This window comes from Zalophus californianus, chromosome 8 (assembly GCF_009762305.2).
Source record: "Zalophus californianus isolate mZalCal1 chromosome 8, mZalCal1.pri.v2, whole genome shotgun sequence".
Taxonomy (NCBI): domain Eukaryota; kingdom Metazoa; phylum Chordata; class Mammalia; order Carnivora; family Otariidae; genus Zalophus; species Zalophus californianus.
This window is the reverse complement of record NC_045602.1, coordinates 36,579,916-36,597,839: the sequence shown is the minus strand read 5'-3', so window position 1 is coordinate 36,597,839 and position 17,924 is coordinate 36,579,916. Positions and strand designations below refer to the sequence as shown.

The following is a 17,924-nucleotide window of genomic DNA, read 5'->3' as shown; positions in this document are numbered from 1 at the left end:
TCCATTTAGATAGACAGCAAAGGGGTTAATTTACACTTTGGGTTTCCCATAGCTTAGCCACCCCTTTGCCCTCCCCTTGCCCCATATCCTTGGGAAGTAAGTTATCATAAGACCCAAATAATTTAGATGCTCATTAATTAAAATTAAACCCACAAGTAGCAGTTGTTGCTCAATCAGAAGCCACAAGAGAAACATTAAGAAGCAATTGACACCACGCTTTTGAAAATGCCAAGCACTGAATTAATAATTGCCCTCCATGTACAGGAAAGATAGGAGGTCATTTACATACTAAGTACCAGGAAATTTAAATTATATCTGTATTTATTCTGAACCTTTAGAAGGTTGAATTTCTGTCCTAGTCTATTTAACACAAAGTGTAAAGAACTGTCATATTTTATTGAAAAGTATGTTTCAGTCATTCCAGAGACTGTTACTAGGAAGCCTGGAGACTGTGAATTTTTTTATTAGAAACTATCTTTTTTGGAATGTTTACTGTAGAATACTGTCCACCTGAGGTTGTGAACTTCGTGTGCTACACGAATTGGATCTCATCCACCCACCCTATCATGAGTCACATGCCAAGCATGGCCACATCACGTAGTTTTAGTAACTCACCCAGCATAGAAGACTGTGCAGATTCTGTTAAAAGTAGGAATATCGCTAAAGGCAACCTCTTTGTATGTTACAAGAAGGTCAAAATGACTCTAAATTTAAATTCAAATGCACATCATTAGTCATCAAAGAAATGTGAATGAAAACCACAGTGAGGCAGTATTATATACCCACCAAAATGACTAAAATTAAATATACTGACATCATCAAATGTTGAAAGGATACAGAGCAACCAGAATTCTCGTACTTGTGGATGAGGTGTAGAATGGCAAAACCACTTTGGAAAAAGTTCTCATAGTTTCTCATAAAGCTAAAAAAAAAACCAAATACCCTATGACCCAACAATTCTACTCCAACTATTCACCTTAGGGAAATAAAAACATATATTCACAAAAAGGCTTGCATATGAATATTCACAGTAGATCTACTTGGAAGAGTGAAACATTGAAAACATTCCAAGTGTCTCTCCATCAATAAGAAAATGGAAAGCAAATCCTAGTATATCCATAAAATAGACTACTACTCAGCAATAAAAAGGAACAAGCTAACTACACACGACAACATGAATGAATCTCAGAAAGCATTATGCCATGTTAATAAGCCAGCTACAAAACAGTACATACGTACAGTTCCACTTGTATAACATTCTAAAACAGGAAAGACTAATCTGTGGTAGAAAAGTATCAGATTAGTGACTGCATCTGGGGTGGTGGTCACAGGAACTGACTGAAAAGGGACATAATAGAACTTTCTGGAGTGATGCTGATGACCTATAAATTAACAAGAGTTTCGGTTATACATGTGCACACACTTGTTAAAATTCAGTGAATGCACACTTAAGAGTTATGCATCTCATTGTATGTAAATTCTACATAAGAAGAAAAAACATATAGCCAAATTTTGAACTCTAGTTAATGATGTTCGTGCTGAATTATTTAGAAAGTATGCTGATGTCCGCTGTTTACTTTGAAATGCATCAGAGAAAAAAAGATGAATTGATGGGTGTGTTAAGGAATTGATGCATGAATATATATGGGATGTAACAAGCACAGTAACAGGTTAATAGTAGAATCTAGATGGTGGGTGTTTAAATATTCACTAAAATTCCTTTAATTTTGCTCAATACTGGAAAATGTTCGTAATATACTATGGCAAAACATTCAAGTATAATGCAGAATCTTCACTTTCCTCAACTCCCACAGTCTCCTAAGGATCCGTGGAGTGATGAGAGCAGCCAGAGCTCCAGTGGCAGCCCCGTGGTTGAGGGGGAGAGCAGCACTCATCAGGGCAAGAAAGGACAAGATAGATGGAGCTGTTTGCAGAACCAGGCACAGCCCCGCTCAGAGCCAAGCCCTGCCTCCCTCCCCTAGTCTCTTGAAGACTTCTCAGTACCATCACCAATTCCTCCCATAGTCCACATGAAGGGGTAGTTTCTGGGTGTCTACACAAATGACAGCCTACTTGGAGGCATTTCAGGGCACCGGGAAGTTCTCAGCCCATCTTTCTTCATGCCCCCACTTGCTCATGGGACCTTCTCTCATGAGTGGTCGGTATGACTGCCATCCGACAGCTCTACTTGACTATAAGCTCCATAGGCCTGTGAGCCCACAGTCACTACTGTGTCGCCAGTGCCTAGAGAAGTGCCCCATACACTGGAAACACGTTGGATGAAAAGGTTTTTCTCAATATACATAAAAATCACAGCAAGGTTTTGGGACTTAAGTAGATAAACACAGACAGACTGAATCAGTAAAACCTGGATGTGTGGGGGAGAGATGTGTACTGTTTCGGAGTTTAATAACAGACAAAAAAAAAAAAATGGACTGGAACTTTCCAAATATTTACAATTGGAATACTGCCTTTGGCACATCTCAAGTCTACCCTGGAAAATTTGCTAGGAATATAGATTTGCATATGGGTGAGGGGTTTTGCTTTCAAAATGATGGAAGCAAGCCCTGCTCTGCTATCTGGAAAAGAAATGAAAGGGCAGATGATTTGCTGCCAATTTGGGAACAAGTTTCCTGAATGGATGGAACTGATTCTGATGGGAATTGTACTGTTCTTTCAACTCCTTATATGTTGGAAATTTTTCAAACTAATAAATTGGGGGAAAGCTAACAGTACTACACAATGCTCGTTCAGAGCTAGACAGATTAAAAAGATGTACTGACTTTGTAGAGCATGCAAGGACAAATTGAGACATCACAACTAACAGAGACTTAATTGAAACAGTCCTAGAATATGGGAGTTGATGTTTTCGAGCTTTAAGATAGATGGTGGTTGGGGGCGCTTGGTGGCTCAGTCAGGTAAGCGTCTGACTCTTGATTTTGGCTCAGGTCCTGATCTCAGGGTTGTGAGATCGAGCCCCACATCAGGCTACATGCTGGGCATGGAGCCTGCTAAGATTCTCTCTCTCTCCCTCTGCCCCTCCCTGCCACTAAAAAAAAAAAAAAAAAAAAAAAAGATAGACTACAGTCTGAATAAACAGGAACCTGGGCAGTAGTAAAAAAAGAAAAAAAAGAAAAAAGGACTACAGATTTCCTAATTTTATTTTATGCCAACAGATATGAAAAGTCCCACACACTATTATTTATTGTGTTTCCCATGTTTTTAATCAAGATTGTAAGATGACATTGTCTAATATTTCCTTGGAAATTAGTTCAACACATTTTGCTTATGGAGACCAATAATCCGCCTCCAAATAAAAATAACAATTTAAAAAATACACAAAAGTTTAAAAGCCACAATAAACCTCTTAAAAATAGAATAAAGGAAACAACATATTTATGATCATAAATCAATGAAGTAAAAAACAAAGAGAAGATCAACAAAGAGGAAAGCTGCTTGTTTAAAAAAACAAACAAAAAAACAGACAAATATCCAGTAAGATTAAGCAATAATAAAGAAGAGAAAAAGTGTAAGAAATAAATTTAGGAATGACAAACGGGACATAACTACAGATCTAGCAGCAGTTTAAAAGATAATCAGAGCATAGTATGAAAAACCTTATACCAATAAATTCAAATCCAAATAATCAATTCCTAGAAAATATTATTTATGAAAACTGACACAAGAAGAGAAAGCCTAAATGGTCTTAGAACAATTAAACTACAGTTGACTCCTGAACATTGGGGGGGGGGGGGGCTGACTCCTGTGCAAGAAAAAATCTGCATATAACTTTTGACTTCCCCAAAATTCAACTACAAATAGCCTACTCTTGACTGGAAGCTTTATCAATAACAAAAACAGTCAACACATATTTTGTATGTTGTATGTATTATATATTGTATTCTTATAGTAGCGTAAGCTACAGAAAAGAACGTGTTATTAAGAAAATCATAAGGGAGAGAAAATACATTTACAGTATTGTACTGGGTTTACTGAAGGGAGTCCATCCATATGTAAGTGGCCCTGTGCTGTTTAAACCCGTGTTGTTCAAGGGTCAAGTGCAATTGAATCAGTAGTTTAAATATTCCCCCAGGCCCAGATAGTTTTCAGATAACTTATCAAATTCTCCCACAAAATAAGAAACTACTCCCAAAATATCTTTGTGAAACCAGTAAAACTTGATATAAATTGAAATCAGGGAACTACAAGAAAGGAAAACAGTAGGCCAATAAGTAAACAAAAACCCTAAAAACAACACTAGCAAGCCAAACTCAGGAAAACAGAAAAATGACAACACAGCATAGCAAAATTGAATGCTTCCCAAGCATGCAAGAGTAGTTTAACATTAAGAGATTTACGAGGGTTATTTATCACATGAACAAACTACAGAAGAAATATAACATTTCAATAGAAGCAAAAAATCATTTGCAGGAAAATTCATCACCTAGTAATGACAAAAATATGTTTAAAATAACAAGTGGAGCTTCTTTAGGAAGTTAACATGTGTCTATCAAAAACATCATTCTTTCTTTCTTTTTGCAAACATCATTCTTAGTAGTGAAATGTTAAGCTAATTCTTTTTAAAACCAGGAATAAGACCAAAGAATACCTTCTACATGAAAAAGAATAAAAGGGAATAGCAAGTGGAAAGAAAGAAATAAAAAGTCATCATTTGCAGATGGTATGATTGTGTATGGAAAAAAGAATCTATACACACAGAAGAAATTATTTTTTATGGTGAGGTTTATATACAAAAGTGAACGATATAATAAATGGGCAACAACAAAAACATAATTTTTTAAAAGTATTCCTTTTACAACAACAAAATCATAAAGTACCTAGAAATAAATCTATCAAAGGATATATTATGTATAGACAAAATTCTAGATTTCTAGAAAACATTTAGATTAAAATTCTTGACACAAGCATCAGTTTTATATATATGTATATATGTCAATTTTTCTGCAAATCTATAGATTTGATACACTTTCAAAGAAAATTACAATTTTTAAATATTGTGGTAAAATATATATAACATAAAATCTACCATTTTAACCATTTTTAAGAGTACAGTTCAATGGCATTAAGCACATTCATACTATTGTACCACCATCACCACCATCCATCTCCAGAACGTTTTCATCTTCCCAACCTGAAATGCTGTCCCCACTAAATAATAACACTCCCTTCTCTCCTCCTCCCACCCCCGGGTAACCATTTTCTACTTCCTGTCTCTTTGAATTTGACTACCCTACATACCTCAATAAAACCACAGTCATAGAATATTTTCCTTTTGTGTCGGCAGGGTTTTTTTTTTTTAAGAAACTTAACAAACTGATTCCAAAACTTATATGGAAGTGCAAAGGACCCAGAATAGCCAACACAACTCTGAATTACATTTTAGATATAATATAATATAATAATTATAAACCTAGTGTAATTGCAACAGTGTATTGTTGGATTAGGATACACAAACTGGGTAGGAACAAAGTAACCCCGAAATAGAAATTAATGTGAGTGCCAGGGCAGGCACTGCAGATCACTAGTAAAGGACAGTCTATTCAGTAAATGGTGCTGGAACAGCTGACAATCCCTAGGGAGAAAAAAAAATGAAATTTGATCCCTTCCTCACACTACAGACAAAAATTTCTAATGGATTCAAGAACTAAATGTGAGAGGTGAAACTCTCAAACTTCAAAAAAATATTTTTATATATAAAGTATATATATATAATACATATATTTTATATATTTATCTTGTAGACAAGATAGAGTAAGTGTGGAGTATAAAAGATTGTAAATTCCACTATAATTTAAGAATTTATGTTAAAAGGCACCATAAAGAAAATATAAGACAAGGCACAGACTTGTAGAAGGTAGGTTGTAACATCTGTAACAACAAAGGATAGGAAAAAAAAAAAAAGATCAGTACTAATAAAAAAAAAGAAAAAGAAAAATTGGCACAACCCATGGACAGGCATTTCAAATGAGAGGAAATATAAGTGGCAAATAAACTTGTGAAAGCATTTTCAACTTTAACAGTAATAAGGCAAATGCAATTTAAAGTCACAGTGAGAGATCTTTATACATACGTATATACACATACAGTACTGAAAAAATTAAGACTGATAAAACCATGTGTTGGTGAGGATGCCGGTTCCACAGGACACACGCTGCTGGTGAAGGTATAAATTTGTACAGTGACTTCGAAAGATAATTTGTTACTATCTAGTGAAGTTGAACGTTGGCGTACCCCACGACACAGCAATCTCACTCCTAGGTAATATATACAACAGCAACACACTGCAAATCACTAATGGGTCATAAAATCAGTTTAAAGGATTGAGATCAGTGTTTTTGAAAAAAACAACAATTGAAAATTATCACAGACCATCACGAGTAATAGGCTAAGCATTGTTTCGTGAGATGTTTGCTCCAGTGGTGTCTGCTAGGTGTGTGTGGAGGCGGGGGCTCTATGGATGTGTGGGCGTCAGTGGTTGATGTAAAATTTATTTCTTATTCTGAGTCACAGCAACTAAATTTGAAGGCCCTGTAGAAACTCTTAGACATATTCCCCAGAGAATGTCCAAGATTTTCCATAAGAGATTTGTGCCAAATATCAAAAACACAACCCAAATGTCCACTGATATTGGAGATTAGAATGGGTAAGTAAATTGGGGCATATACACACGATGAAATATTATAAACAAAGAGAACTGTTCTTCATCTACACATACCACAACTCAGATGAATCTTAGAAACAAAATAGAGTGACAACAGGAAGCATACCACATACATTACCCCTTATTTATCAAGCCTAAAGACAATACTAAAAAATCAATAAAAACAAGCACAAGCATGGATCCTGAAGCCAAACCACCTGGGATCAAATCCTAGCTCTGTGGCTCACTAGTGCATAACCTTGGGCAAAATACTTAACCTTTATGCCTCAGTCTCATCTGTGAAATGGAAATAATAACCTACCTCATGGGGCTTTGGGAATGAAAATCTCTAGTGTTTGGAATATGAACACACAATAAAGAAGGAACAGGAGTAGAATAAGAACAGAATTAGCAATGTTCTGGTTCTCCAGTTGGGGGAGTGGGGGCATGATCGCCGATGCTACATAATTCATGTACTTTTTGTGTATATGGAATATTTAAAATTTCAACAAGAGTGAGTTGTGCCATGACAAGGCTCCATGCGCTCAGGCCCAGTAGTAAGACACTGAGGGCCAAGGGTGGTGCCAGCCTAAGCAATGACGTACCTGGTTCTCAGCTTGTCACTCCCAGACTCAGCACAGTTTCGGAGCCAGCTGAAAAGTGGCTTCTCTTTATGCTCTTTGGTGTATTGAGCCAGCAGTTCCCGCACCACAACCTGTGCAGACAGTTTATCATTTGTCAGTCCTTTGTCAAGAATGTAAAAAAGTGTTAGAGTGTCTTGAAATGCTGTAGCCAGATAAGGTCCAGTTGCTTCTAGCAAAGTCCTTGGAAGGAATCAAATATCCTTCCGGAGGCCTCTGCCATGGCAAATGTGTGGTGCTTCCACTACCACTGTCAATCCCTCCCCCATGGCCAACTTGACTAACCAGCTAACTACTTACTGCTTGCTCTCTCCCACCTGAGACATCAGCCTCTAAGGCCAGTCCTGGGACCCAGTATTCTAGCTGACACTTCAAATAAAACCTATTTGCCTTCCCTGAACCAGATAGATGGATGGTCTGTTTTCTTTTTTGCTTCTAATATTCTATGGTTGATAACGCCTTTGGGGAACAGTATTAAATTGTATACATACAACAAGCTCCATCAATCTTCTCGTCGGCAGCTTTAGAGTTATAATTTGGTCCTAAATCTGCATGCTTTTCTGGTTTGGTTTAAAGAAGATGTGCATGTCTAGCCTGCTACACACAGAGGCCCAGTTGACAGTTGGCAGCAAGTGCTAGCCATGTCTGTGAGACCACCTTGGACCAACCTGCCTCCCAAGCCTCTAGCTGACCGCCATGGTGCGAGTGGGCCCAGGCTTGGGTGGCAGAGGGATGACCCCCTATGAGCTCAGCCCAAACTGCTGACCCGCACAACCATGAGCTAACAATTGTGTGTTGTTTTAAGTTACTCCATTTTGGGGTGGTTTGTTACATAGTAATAAATAGTTGATTCAGTCACATACAAAACTAACTTTAGAATATTTCCTTCTTTGTTTCAGATACATTGATGTTTTTATAGAGATTATATAAAATGTTATATATACTTTCAATCAACAGTATATCATAAATGACATTTTTGGCTCACATTGCTGTCTCTCATTCTAGTTATCTGTTTAATGGCTGTATAATATTTTTGTTTAGAACCATCATAGCTAATGAGACATTCCCATTCACTTAGATATTTAGCTTGTTTCCAATTTTATACTGTCATTAATTACTTTGATATCAATATATTCAAACAGCATTCATTGTCCCCCCCCCCTTTTTTTTTTGGTTATTACCTAAGAATAAATCTCATGAACCCAACTGATGCAAAGATCCTTATAAAGGGCCACCCTGCCTCTAAGAGGGATCCTGGAAACTTGTCAAGGCATATTTGCCTAGGGGGACTTTATTGGCAGTGCTGGGAAGAGCCAGTCACACAATGCATGGGACAGTCTCAATCTGCAGAGGACTGTGCCACATCCAGTTTCCTGCCCAAATCCACGTACTCAAACCCATATAGCCAACTGATAGCCCAGAGCCTAACTCAGTTACACCAAAGTTTTAAGGTTCTTCCCATCCAAGCCTATGGAAGGCTTAAGCTCCCCTGCCCCCTAAAGTTAGAGAAGGCCAAAGGACTTGCTTTAGACCAGTGACATGCAAGCTGGTGTGATGTTCCCAGTTATGACAGGTTCCTAACCAGGGGCTGCAGTCTGCTGGAGGTTGCCATGGTAATCCCACGCAGGCATTGTCCTCTATATTGTTATGTTTATTATAAATTCCTTTTGTTTCTTTGAAGTATTGTCTTGAATTCTTGAAATTATTAAGTTATATTATCCATGATTTCATTTCAGGATAGTAAAGGTGGTATTACAAAATATTTTTTATAAAAAAGAGGGCATTAGGTCTAATATGTTTAAGAATCACAGTACAGGGGCGCCTTGGGGCTCAGTTGGTTAAGCATCTGACTCTCGATTTCTGCTCAGGTCATGATCTCGGGGCTGTGGGATCGAGCCCCGCATTGGTCTCTGCGCTCAGCATGGAGCCTGCTTCTCCCTCTCCTTCTGCCTCTCCCCTCCTCGGTTCTCTCTCTCTCAAATAAATAAATAAAATCTTAAAAAAAAAAGAATGACAGTACAGTATCATGGGTCAAAGGATGTGAATATTTTTAAGCCTGCTGCTATATGAAATAAGTGTAAAAATCAAAACACTCCCAGCAACGGGGGGAGATTAACTAATTTTAACTAGAATTAAAATTAAAATTATATAGCATCAAGTTTCACTGACACATCACTAGGATTAAGATTTACACTGTTTTTGCGAATCCATTACATTTATGATGGTTTTAACTCCATCTCCCTCTTGTTACAAGAGCAACATCATTCCAAGCATTAAAAATTCCTTTCTCTGATTTCCACCCTTCCATATCTTTACCTTTCTCTATATTTCTCCATAGCATTTATTGCTGCCTGATGATCTAGAGCAAAGCAACTTGTCTCCTGGTTTGTCTTTCTACTGTCCAGAAGGTAAGCTCCCAGAGGTCACAGTTTGCTCATCCTTACACCATCACACAATGGACAACACAGAGTTGAGAGCGGAGGAGTCTTTCTTGAATGAATGAACGAATAAATAAATAAATCCCCTTCCTGTTTTCAATTTTTTATCCAATCTCTTCAATTCCTTGATAATTCCTTTAGCTTTTGTCACTACTTCCACCTTTCTGATTTAAGCGACTTAAATCAGAAAAAAAAATTCACTCTAACTAGAATTAAAATTAGAATGATGTAATAATCCAGTTCAGGCATTAAACTTAAGAGAAAAGACAGACAAATGGGGCTCTGGCAGATTAGTCATTTTGGATCTTTGCTCCCTTTTCTTTCCTTTTTGTTCCTTGCTCTTGGCATCTTTCCTCCTTTTCTAGGTCATAAGACAAGAAAATATCATTTTAAAAGTGAGTTTATTTCCTGCTGTTGACACTCCCTTGGTAAAAGATTAAATGATTGAAGCTATCAGCTGCCATGGGGTTTGGGCATTACAGTCTCTAAACCCAATACGTTATTTGATAAATGACCAGAGAGAGGCAAAGAGATCAGTCACAATCTTGACTGGGCATGCGACAAAAATGTGCTTGTTTTCACTCACAGATGTGCTCCTAAATACATTCTAATATGCTATTGTGTGTGTGTGTGTGTGTGTGTGTGTGTACATATACATATATCAATTTTTTAACTTGCTATTTTAAAATAATTATAGACTCACAAAAAGTTGAAAACCTAAAATAGTACAGAGAGGTTTTATCTAGTCATCACCCAGCTTCCCCCCAGAGTGATATCTTACACAGCAATAGTGATTACCCAAATCAGGAAATTCAATACAATTTTACTTGTAGTAGAGGTTTCATTATTTGAAAATGAACCCAGTAGTAGATCATTTTGTAAAGTGAAAGAAATATTATCTTTTTGCAATGCAAGTGATTACATTCTTATTTAAGTCTGGTGTTTTGAATACTCACACAAGATTTTCTTAAGACAACTTGTGATCTTATTTCTCTCTAAGTGACTGTTTGTGGTCGTGTTGTTTCTGTGGTTATTTACAGAGTTCTCTGGTTCTAAATAAGAATATTCTTTATTTTCTTCTATATACTTGATTAATCCCCAGTGCACCTGCTCAGGAGCCCCTTTCTTAAGGGAACTCTAGGGGTTGGGTAGTCAGAACAGCCATGTGCTTGCCTTTTAAAAAAGATCCCATCTGTAGGAGGAATCACGCTAATCTGCAGCCAACATTTGGAAACTATGAGCCTAAGCAATTGTGCAGAATGACATCATAAACATGCATTTATAATGAATATCATATGCATCAGGCAACACTGATTATATAACATCAATGAAAGTTACTTTTTTTTTTAGGTCAAATGGCTTTTTTTTTTTAAGATTTTATTTATTCATTTGAGACACAGAGATACAGAGAGAGAAAGTATGAGCAGGGAGAGAGGCAGAGGGAGAAGCAGGCTCCTCGCTGAGCCAGGAGCCCGATATAGGGCTCGATCCCATGACCCTGGGATCATGACCTGAGCCGAAGGCAGACGCTTAACCATCTGAGCCACCCAGGTGCCCCCAAATGGCTTTTTAAGGCACCTATGAAGCAACTAGCATTTCTACATACTAAGTATTTCACTGATTTATGCCAGGTACAGTGAAACTTGGATGAAAAAGTCTAACAAGTAGTATCTGCTGCCAAGACAGAAATATTGAGAGCCAATTAGAATAGAAAACACGGTGTCTATGGAAAAGCCACCAGACATCATCCATTATGTAATAAGGATGAGCCAGGAAGTGGGGCTGCACTCAGGCTTGCACCACGTAGGGTAATGGGGCCACTCAAAGTGGCAGTACTTTATGGCACTGGGGCCCAAATCATGCCCTAGGCATGACCGGCTATGCCATTTGGAGACCAGTGCTAAGTGAAAATGCAGGGCCCCTTGCTCAAAAATTAGGAAGAATTTCAAGATGCTGAGAGCAGAGTGTTAAACCCCAGCACAGGCCCTTCTGAGTGTGAGGTCCCATATGACTGTCCGGGTTTCCCCCCATGAGGCTGGACCTAGCCCTCGGGGTCTCAGTAGGACTGCCGACACAAACGTCACCGCATGTCCCATGTTTCTATTACATCGACATCTGGCAACCCTAGGCTCCTGATGGCAGCTCAGGTGTCACTCAGGGTATGAGACTGAAGAAAAAGCCAAGCGGACGTGATTCTCTAAGCCCTTAACTATTTTCCTCTGTTAGGTGCTAGACATCCCATCAAGGTGAGATTTCTTTGAGGGGAACCTTTAAAAATTCCCTGGATAGAAGAAAAAGAAGAAAGGTAGGAAGGGAGGGAGGGAGGGAGGGAAGGACAGGAGAGGTGAGGAGAAGCGAGGAAGAGCTCTTTTAACACAGAAACCCACGTGTACAATGCTCTGAGCAACTGTTGGGCCTTAAACATGGATTTGAACTTCATACTTTAGGAGGATGGACGGATCCAAAGCAGTGATGTAAGCCCAGCAAAAATTCATGCACTGCTCAGTAGAACTTAGGAGTGGTCAGTTTTTCGGTTTGATTTTTTGTTGTTGTTAAATCTGGATCAAATTTAACTTATTTTCCCCATGTCTCCTCCCAGTAGGAAATAAAATACAACCCTGTGGTTTCCTTCCTTCATGCCACCCACATTTATGGAGCGCGCACTGTGTGCAAGGCACCTACTGCCTATATTGAGTATAGCGGGGATTACAGAGATGACTAAGAATTATCTGTCCCTCAAGTGGCACAGATAAGCTTCATCCACTCGTTCACTCATGTGTTCAATACCTAATAGTAACAACCACTATTTTTTTTTGAGCACCTACTAAGGCTAACGGTCTGTTCCAAACTCTACGTGGAATGACTAATTGAATCCTCCTGACAACTTTGGGTTGTTAGCAGAATCATCCCGTTGCCCAGAAAAGGCAACTAAGGCCTAGAGAGGTTAGGCAAGTTGCCAGGCTCACAACTGCTAGGAAGTGGTGGAGCTAGGACTTAAGCCCAGAGCCCATGCTGTTAATAATTGCACACCTGCACTGCACCCACTGTGTGCCAGGCTCTGTGCTGGGCACTGGGGGTACCGAGAGAATGCAAGAAGCCAGTGTGCTGGGGAGACAGTCAGCAGGACGGAATAATGGGATGAGGGTGACAGAGGGTAAATGCAGAGTTCACTGTGTGCAGCGTGCGGCAGCGCAGGGAGGGGCACCGGCAGCCAAGCCCCTCACACTTGACGACAGTTCTGCCGCTGAGAAGGAACTAGGGAGGGGAGACAAGGGCTTTCACCCTGCAGGCACAAGCATGGAGAAGCATGGGCGCCTGGAGTGTGCAGCTGGCAGGGGCTGGCTGCGGAGAGCCTCGGCTGCCAGCCCTAGGAGCTGACTCCGTGCCCAGGGGCGTGGGGAACCCAGTGGCAGGCCAGAGCCGCAGACCTGGAGGCTGAAGTGAAGTAGCAGGAGGCTGCCTGATGAGCCATCCCTGCTGTCGGAATTCCTGACCCACAGAACCCATGAGCGCCTTGAAGTGCTTGTGGTTTTATGCCACTGAGTTTGGAAGCCCGGCTAGTGTGTTAAGCAGCAACAGACAGCAGGACAGGAAATTCTTCCGGTCGCCACTGACCCTTTATCCACTTCTTCCATTCTCTACCTCTCTTTTTTATCCCCTCCCCTGCCTGTCTTCCTCCTTCTCCCACCCCGCCCCTTCTCTCCTTCCATATCTGCTCACTGATTTGCCTTTAGAAGTATCTTTAAGCCACGAGGCCAGACGGCATTCCATGCACCTGGACCCCATTAAATCAGGCAGCTCTTGCCATGTACTGGCTCTCACCCTGAGCTGCCGGGGCCCTGGGCCGCACCCGGGCTCTCCCACCTGGGCCTTGCTCTCCTTCCATAGATTCAACTCAATCTTCTGCTCTGGCGCTGGACAGAGCCTTCCCGCTTTCTGCTTCCACCCTGATCTAGACTCTGCTTGTGGAAGCACTGCCCATAGCTACAAGGAAAGCCCTTTGCCTGGCCCAGCCCAAACCAGGCCCCTTGCATCACAGGCACCCACAAAGCCTTTACTGAGCATCTATTATGTGCCCTGCACTGTCCTAGCAACAAGTTAACATTACTGAGTTTTTCATCATATGTGCCAATAACCACAGTTAACGCTTTGCCTGTGTTCTCTCATTTAATCCTTATAACATCCCTATAGCGTCTGGGTTATCACCCCCACTTTTAAAATGTGGAAAGGGGGACTCCAAGAGACAAGGAACTTGTCTCTATTTCATGCTATATAAATAAGCTCTATATAAATATGGACTCTATTAAAGAAACCCTGTAAATAAAATGATGGACACATTGACCATGGAATTTGTAACCAAATGGAGAATAAGCAACAACAGGACACAGCCTTGAGTGAGCCCCTCCTGTGCGCCGAGCGCTTGATGGGAGTAATTACAAGAGTCTTACAAGGTGCGGATGATGCCTGGGGTGCAGGTGGGGGCTCAGAGAGGCTAGACCAAGTGTTTTACAATCAGTGTGGGCAAACCTGGCCTCTGTGGCCTCCACCCGGGCCTCCAAGGAGGCCTTCTTCCAGAGCCCCCTCCTTTGCAGGTTCTGTAGTGACAGATCAGATGGGGGGACTTCCTGCAGCTAGAGGTCAGCCTCAAACCTTGAAGCCTGGCAGGCAAACTCTCAGGAATGCGCTGGACTGCAGGAAGGGAACTCTTAAAGCTTTCCCGCTCTCCTCATTCCTCCCCGGGGATGGGTACAACCTCATCCATCGGCTTCTGGGGCCATGTTTGCTAGAGCAGAAGCTTTCAAAGGAGGTAAGCAGGCGAGGGCTAGGAAGTCTGCACCTCCCAAGTGCCAGGCTCTGTGGCTCAGCGTACCCCACAGACATGCTTTCTTTGACCTCCCCTTGCCCGCCCTTTCACATTAAGAACAAATGATGTGTTTCCTCTTCTCTTGAAAAATTGGAATTTCTGGAAAGCCTGAACCCATGTTCCCTTGAGGCAACAGTCAGTGGGAAGTAAGCAGCAGCAGCCCCCTAGAAAGGGCCGGGGCCCACGTCTGCCCCAGTGCTCTGAGATTTCAGGGGCCTGCTGCAGTTACATGGGTCTCTTCCTGGCCCTGAAGACCCTTGATCTGGTAACCCGCACTGTGGGCCTCATCAAGGGTGCTAAGGATCACCATGCAGCTGCTGTAAGGAGCCTGGGAGTGGGCCCCTGACCGCCCCCCTGCCCTTTCCCATTTCCTGACCTCATCAATCAGCCCCCTGTGGCCAGCCCAGTTCTCCTTGAGTGGTGGAGCCCAGCTCAGGAGCATACCTACCTTGCAGGACAGGTGCTACTGGTCAGCTCTCTGCGACTTGCTGCCATTGGCCCCCACACAGTCTTTGCTTTCTGGCCCACACCTTCTCTCACTAAAGAGGTGGAAAATGCCTAGTGCTCACCCCCAGCTCCCATGCAGCTAGGGCACTGGCAAACTGCACGGTCTTGGCCAATGGGATCTCAGAGGAATTCAGCTGAGGGCTTCTGGGCAAGGTTTCTGGAATGCCCTCTAAGACGCAGATGAGACCACCCCAGAACCATTCCAATGTCAGTGGAGTTGAATGCCGGAAAGAGGCTTGGGCCTTAAGGGCAGACAGGCCACGGAGCCAGCTCTGGGGTTACCATGGAGGATGACACAAGTTCTTATGGTTTAGGCCATATTGGTGGATATTGTGTTACATGCAGCCAACTGTGTCCTGACTGCTAACCCCACTGGCAGCTGGGTCCAAGTTGAACTCCCCGACTCTAGCTTGTCCACCTTCCCCAGTGCAGAGCTGCTGCTATTGTCCCAGGTCTTCTCAGCCCCATCCCCCAACCCTTGCCTTCCAACAGCTCTCCCTCCCCCTCTCCACGTGCTCCTCTCTGCCCCTTACAGCAACTTTCCCTGCACACGCACATGCACACGCACATGCACATATGTCCAGCCTCTCCTGAAGCCCACCCCCTAACAACAACAAAATGTCCAGTGGAGTTGGTCGGAATAGATATTACTGGTATACTTATTTTCTTTTATTCAAAAGGGAAAGTAACTGAAGTTTTACCTCTGCGACTAAATAAATAAGTACTAATGAGGAGAATGTTAAGAAAGGAAATCCTATGGTGTTTTCTATCTTGAGTAAGGCACAAACCCTTTCGGAAGGAAAACAAAAATTCTCCTTAACCCTCAATGTTGACTTAAGTTGTTTCAAATCATGTTACTTGAACATGTTCAAACATTTAACTAGATACAAACACCTTATGTTTGTGGCTCTCGTTCAATTATAAATTATGAAATTAAATACAAGCAAAACTATAAAACTAATGAGAATCACATCAACAGTCCTAAGAACATGTGGCAGACTGTTCTGCAGCATGAACTTGGCCCTCCCCGGCCATGTGGGTTCCTCTGGATGGGTTATGCCCATGCCTCTGAGACCCTTCCCCTTCCAATCTCTGCCTATGAAATCCTCCTTCAGCAGCACATCATAGTGCCCCTTGGCCTTCACTTGGCACAAACACATTGTTTTAGTCATAGAAAACCTACATTTGTTCTTTTTCATGGGTTCCTGGTGACCAAGGTGATATTATTTGGTGCCAAAGGGCTTGTAAATTTAAAGACAAAGGCTGGAATCCCACGGCAGTCTCTGGTTTTATGGTTGTTATTCAGACAATCTACATAACTCACTTAGACTATTTCTGTTTAGATTATCATCAAAATTAAAACAAATAATTAACACATTCTCGTAAAGAACTCATAGATCCCAACTTGAAAAACAATGCCAAAACCAATCTCGCTGTAGAGAGAATGAAGTCACTTTGGGGAGCAGAGAAATAAAGATAAACAAGTGGGCCAGCTTCAGAAAGCTCCCTCTCTCCAAAATCTCACACATGGGGTCCTTGCGGAGAGCTTTCAATATTTAGATGCTAAAACATCTGGTTTTGAAAAACATCTGGTGCCAGCTTCGTGTATTGGTCATTGGATTTAGAAATAGAAAAATAGAATGCCTGTTCGAATTACTTTGCTTAGCTTTTCTAAGAGTGCATCACCCGAAAGTCCCTCCAAGTTTCCCCAAATGATCACATTTTGTAAATGCTTCATGTCAGTTCTATTCCCTAAGCAGAACTACAAGCTGTCCTCCTCACTCCATTTCAATGCCACCACCCTGGCCTGGACACCACAACCTTCCTTGAGGGTGAGACTGGGTCCCAAGCCCACTCTTGGCTGCTCTACCCATGGCCTTCACAGCCTTCACTAGGCCAGCCTCTGCACGCCTCTCTGGTCTCATTTCGCACACCTCCCCTTAGTTCTTGCTGCCATCATTGGAGGTGATTCTGGGTGCAACTCCCCATCTGTAGGTCTTAGGGAAGATTCCTTGAACCATTTGCCCCTGATTCTGCTGGGTAAAGCAAGCCCTCAGCTTATCCCTTTGTTCTCTCTCTCTCTAAAAGCCCTCAGATTAGGAAGGCAGCTGATCCTTCAGGTAAACAGACGTATCATCCACAGCCCCATCACCTCTGTACCAGCTGTTCCTCTTGCCATCCAGATCTCAGGCACTTTAGAACTGATGTTCCATGGCCCTGAGATTGGGTTTGACCCAAACTTCACCTTTGATTTTAGGGATATCTGTACTTTTCTCCTTCTGCCATATCAACATCTTCATCTGCTGCTCAACTATAGCCAGAAGTCTGGGGCCCCAGAATGTTCTTTCTGGTTTACTGTGCGGGTCCTTCCAGGAGCAGGGGGAGTCCAGGTTTAGCAGCCTGAGGTCCTGTCCTCACCTAACATCGTACTGGTCCCAAGGCCCCATTCTAGCCCTTGAGGTTCTGCTCGTCTGGGAGAAGAATGTGGAATTCTCTTCAGTGGTAGGAGTGTGGAGAACGCTAAGGCTGGAGGGTGAGGGGTGTGTTTGTGTGCGCACGTGCGCGCGCGCGTGCATGTGTGTGAGAGAGAGAGATACACTGGTCTTTGTTCTCTCTTTCAGAGAGGACTTCCTTTCTTTGTTACTCTTCCTTCTCTTTCTTCACTTTCATATTTAAAGGAGGGATTTTTAAGAAAATTGTTTTTAAATATACCTGATTTTTAAAATTCAAGCCATACTAAATGGTCTTAAATAAAAAGTAAAAGTCTCTTGCCCAATGCCTTTCTTCTAAGACCTCACTCCATAAATAACCAT

General features: G+C 41.7%; 1 protein-coding gene across 6 annotated transcripts in view; it reads right to left on the bottom strand.

Annotated features, from left to right (window-relative positions):
• The window catches only part of ACOXL (acyl-CoA oxidase like), a 357,812-nt gene that overhangs the window by 108,382 nt on the left and 231,506 nt on the right, over positions 1-17,924 (bottom strand). For all 6 annotated transcript variants that reach the window (XM_027621418.2, XM_027621416.2, XM_027621417.2 and 3 more), the window contains one exon: positions 7,267-7,376. In XM_027621418.2, the coding sequence (XP_027477219.1) occupies positions 7,267-7,376 (110 nt within the window). The remainder of the gene's footprint in view (positions 1-7,266; positions 7,377-17,924) is intronic.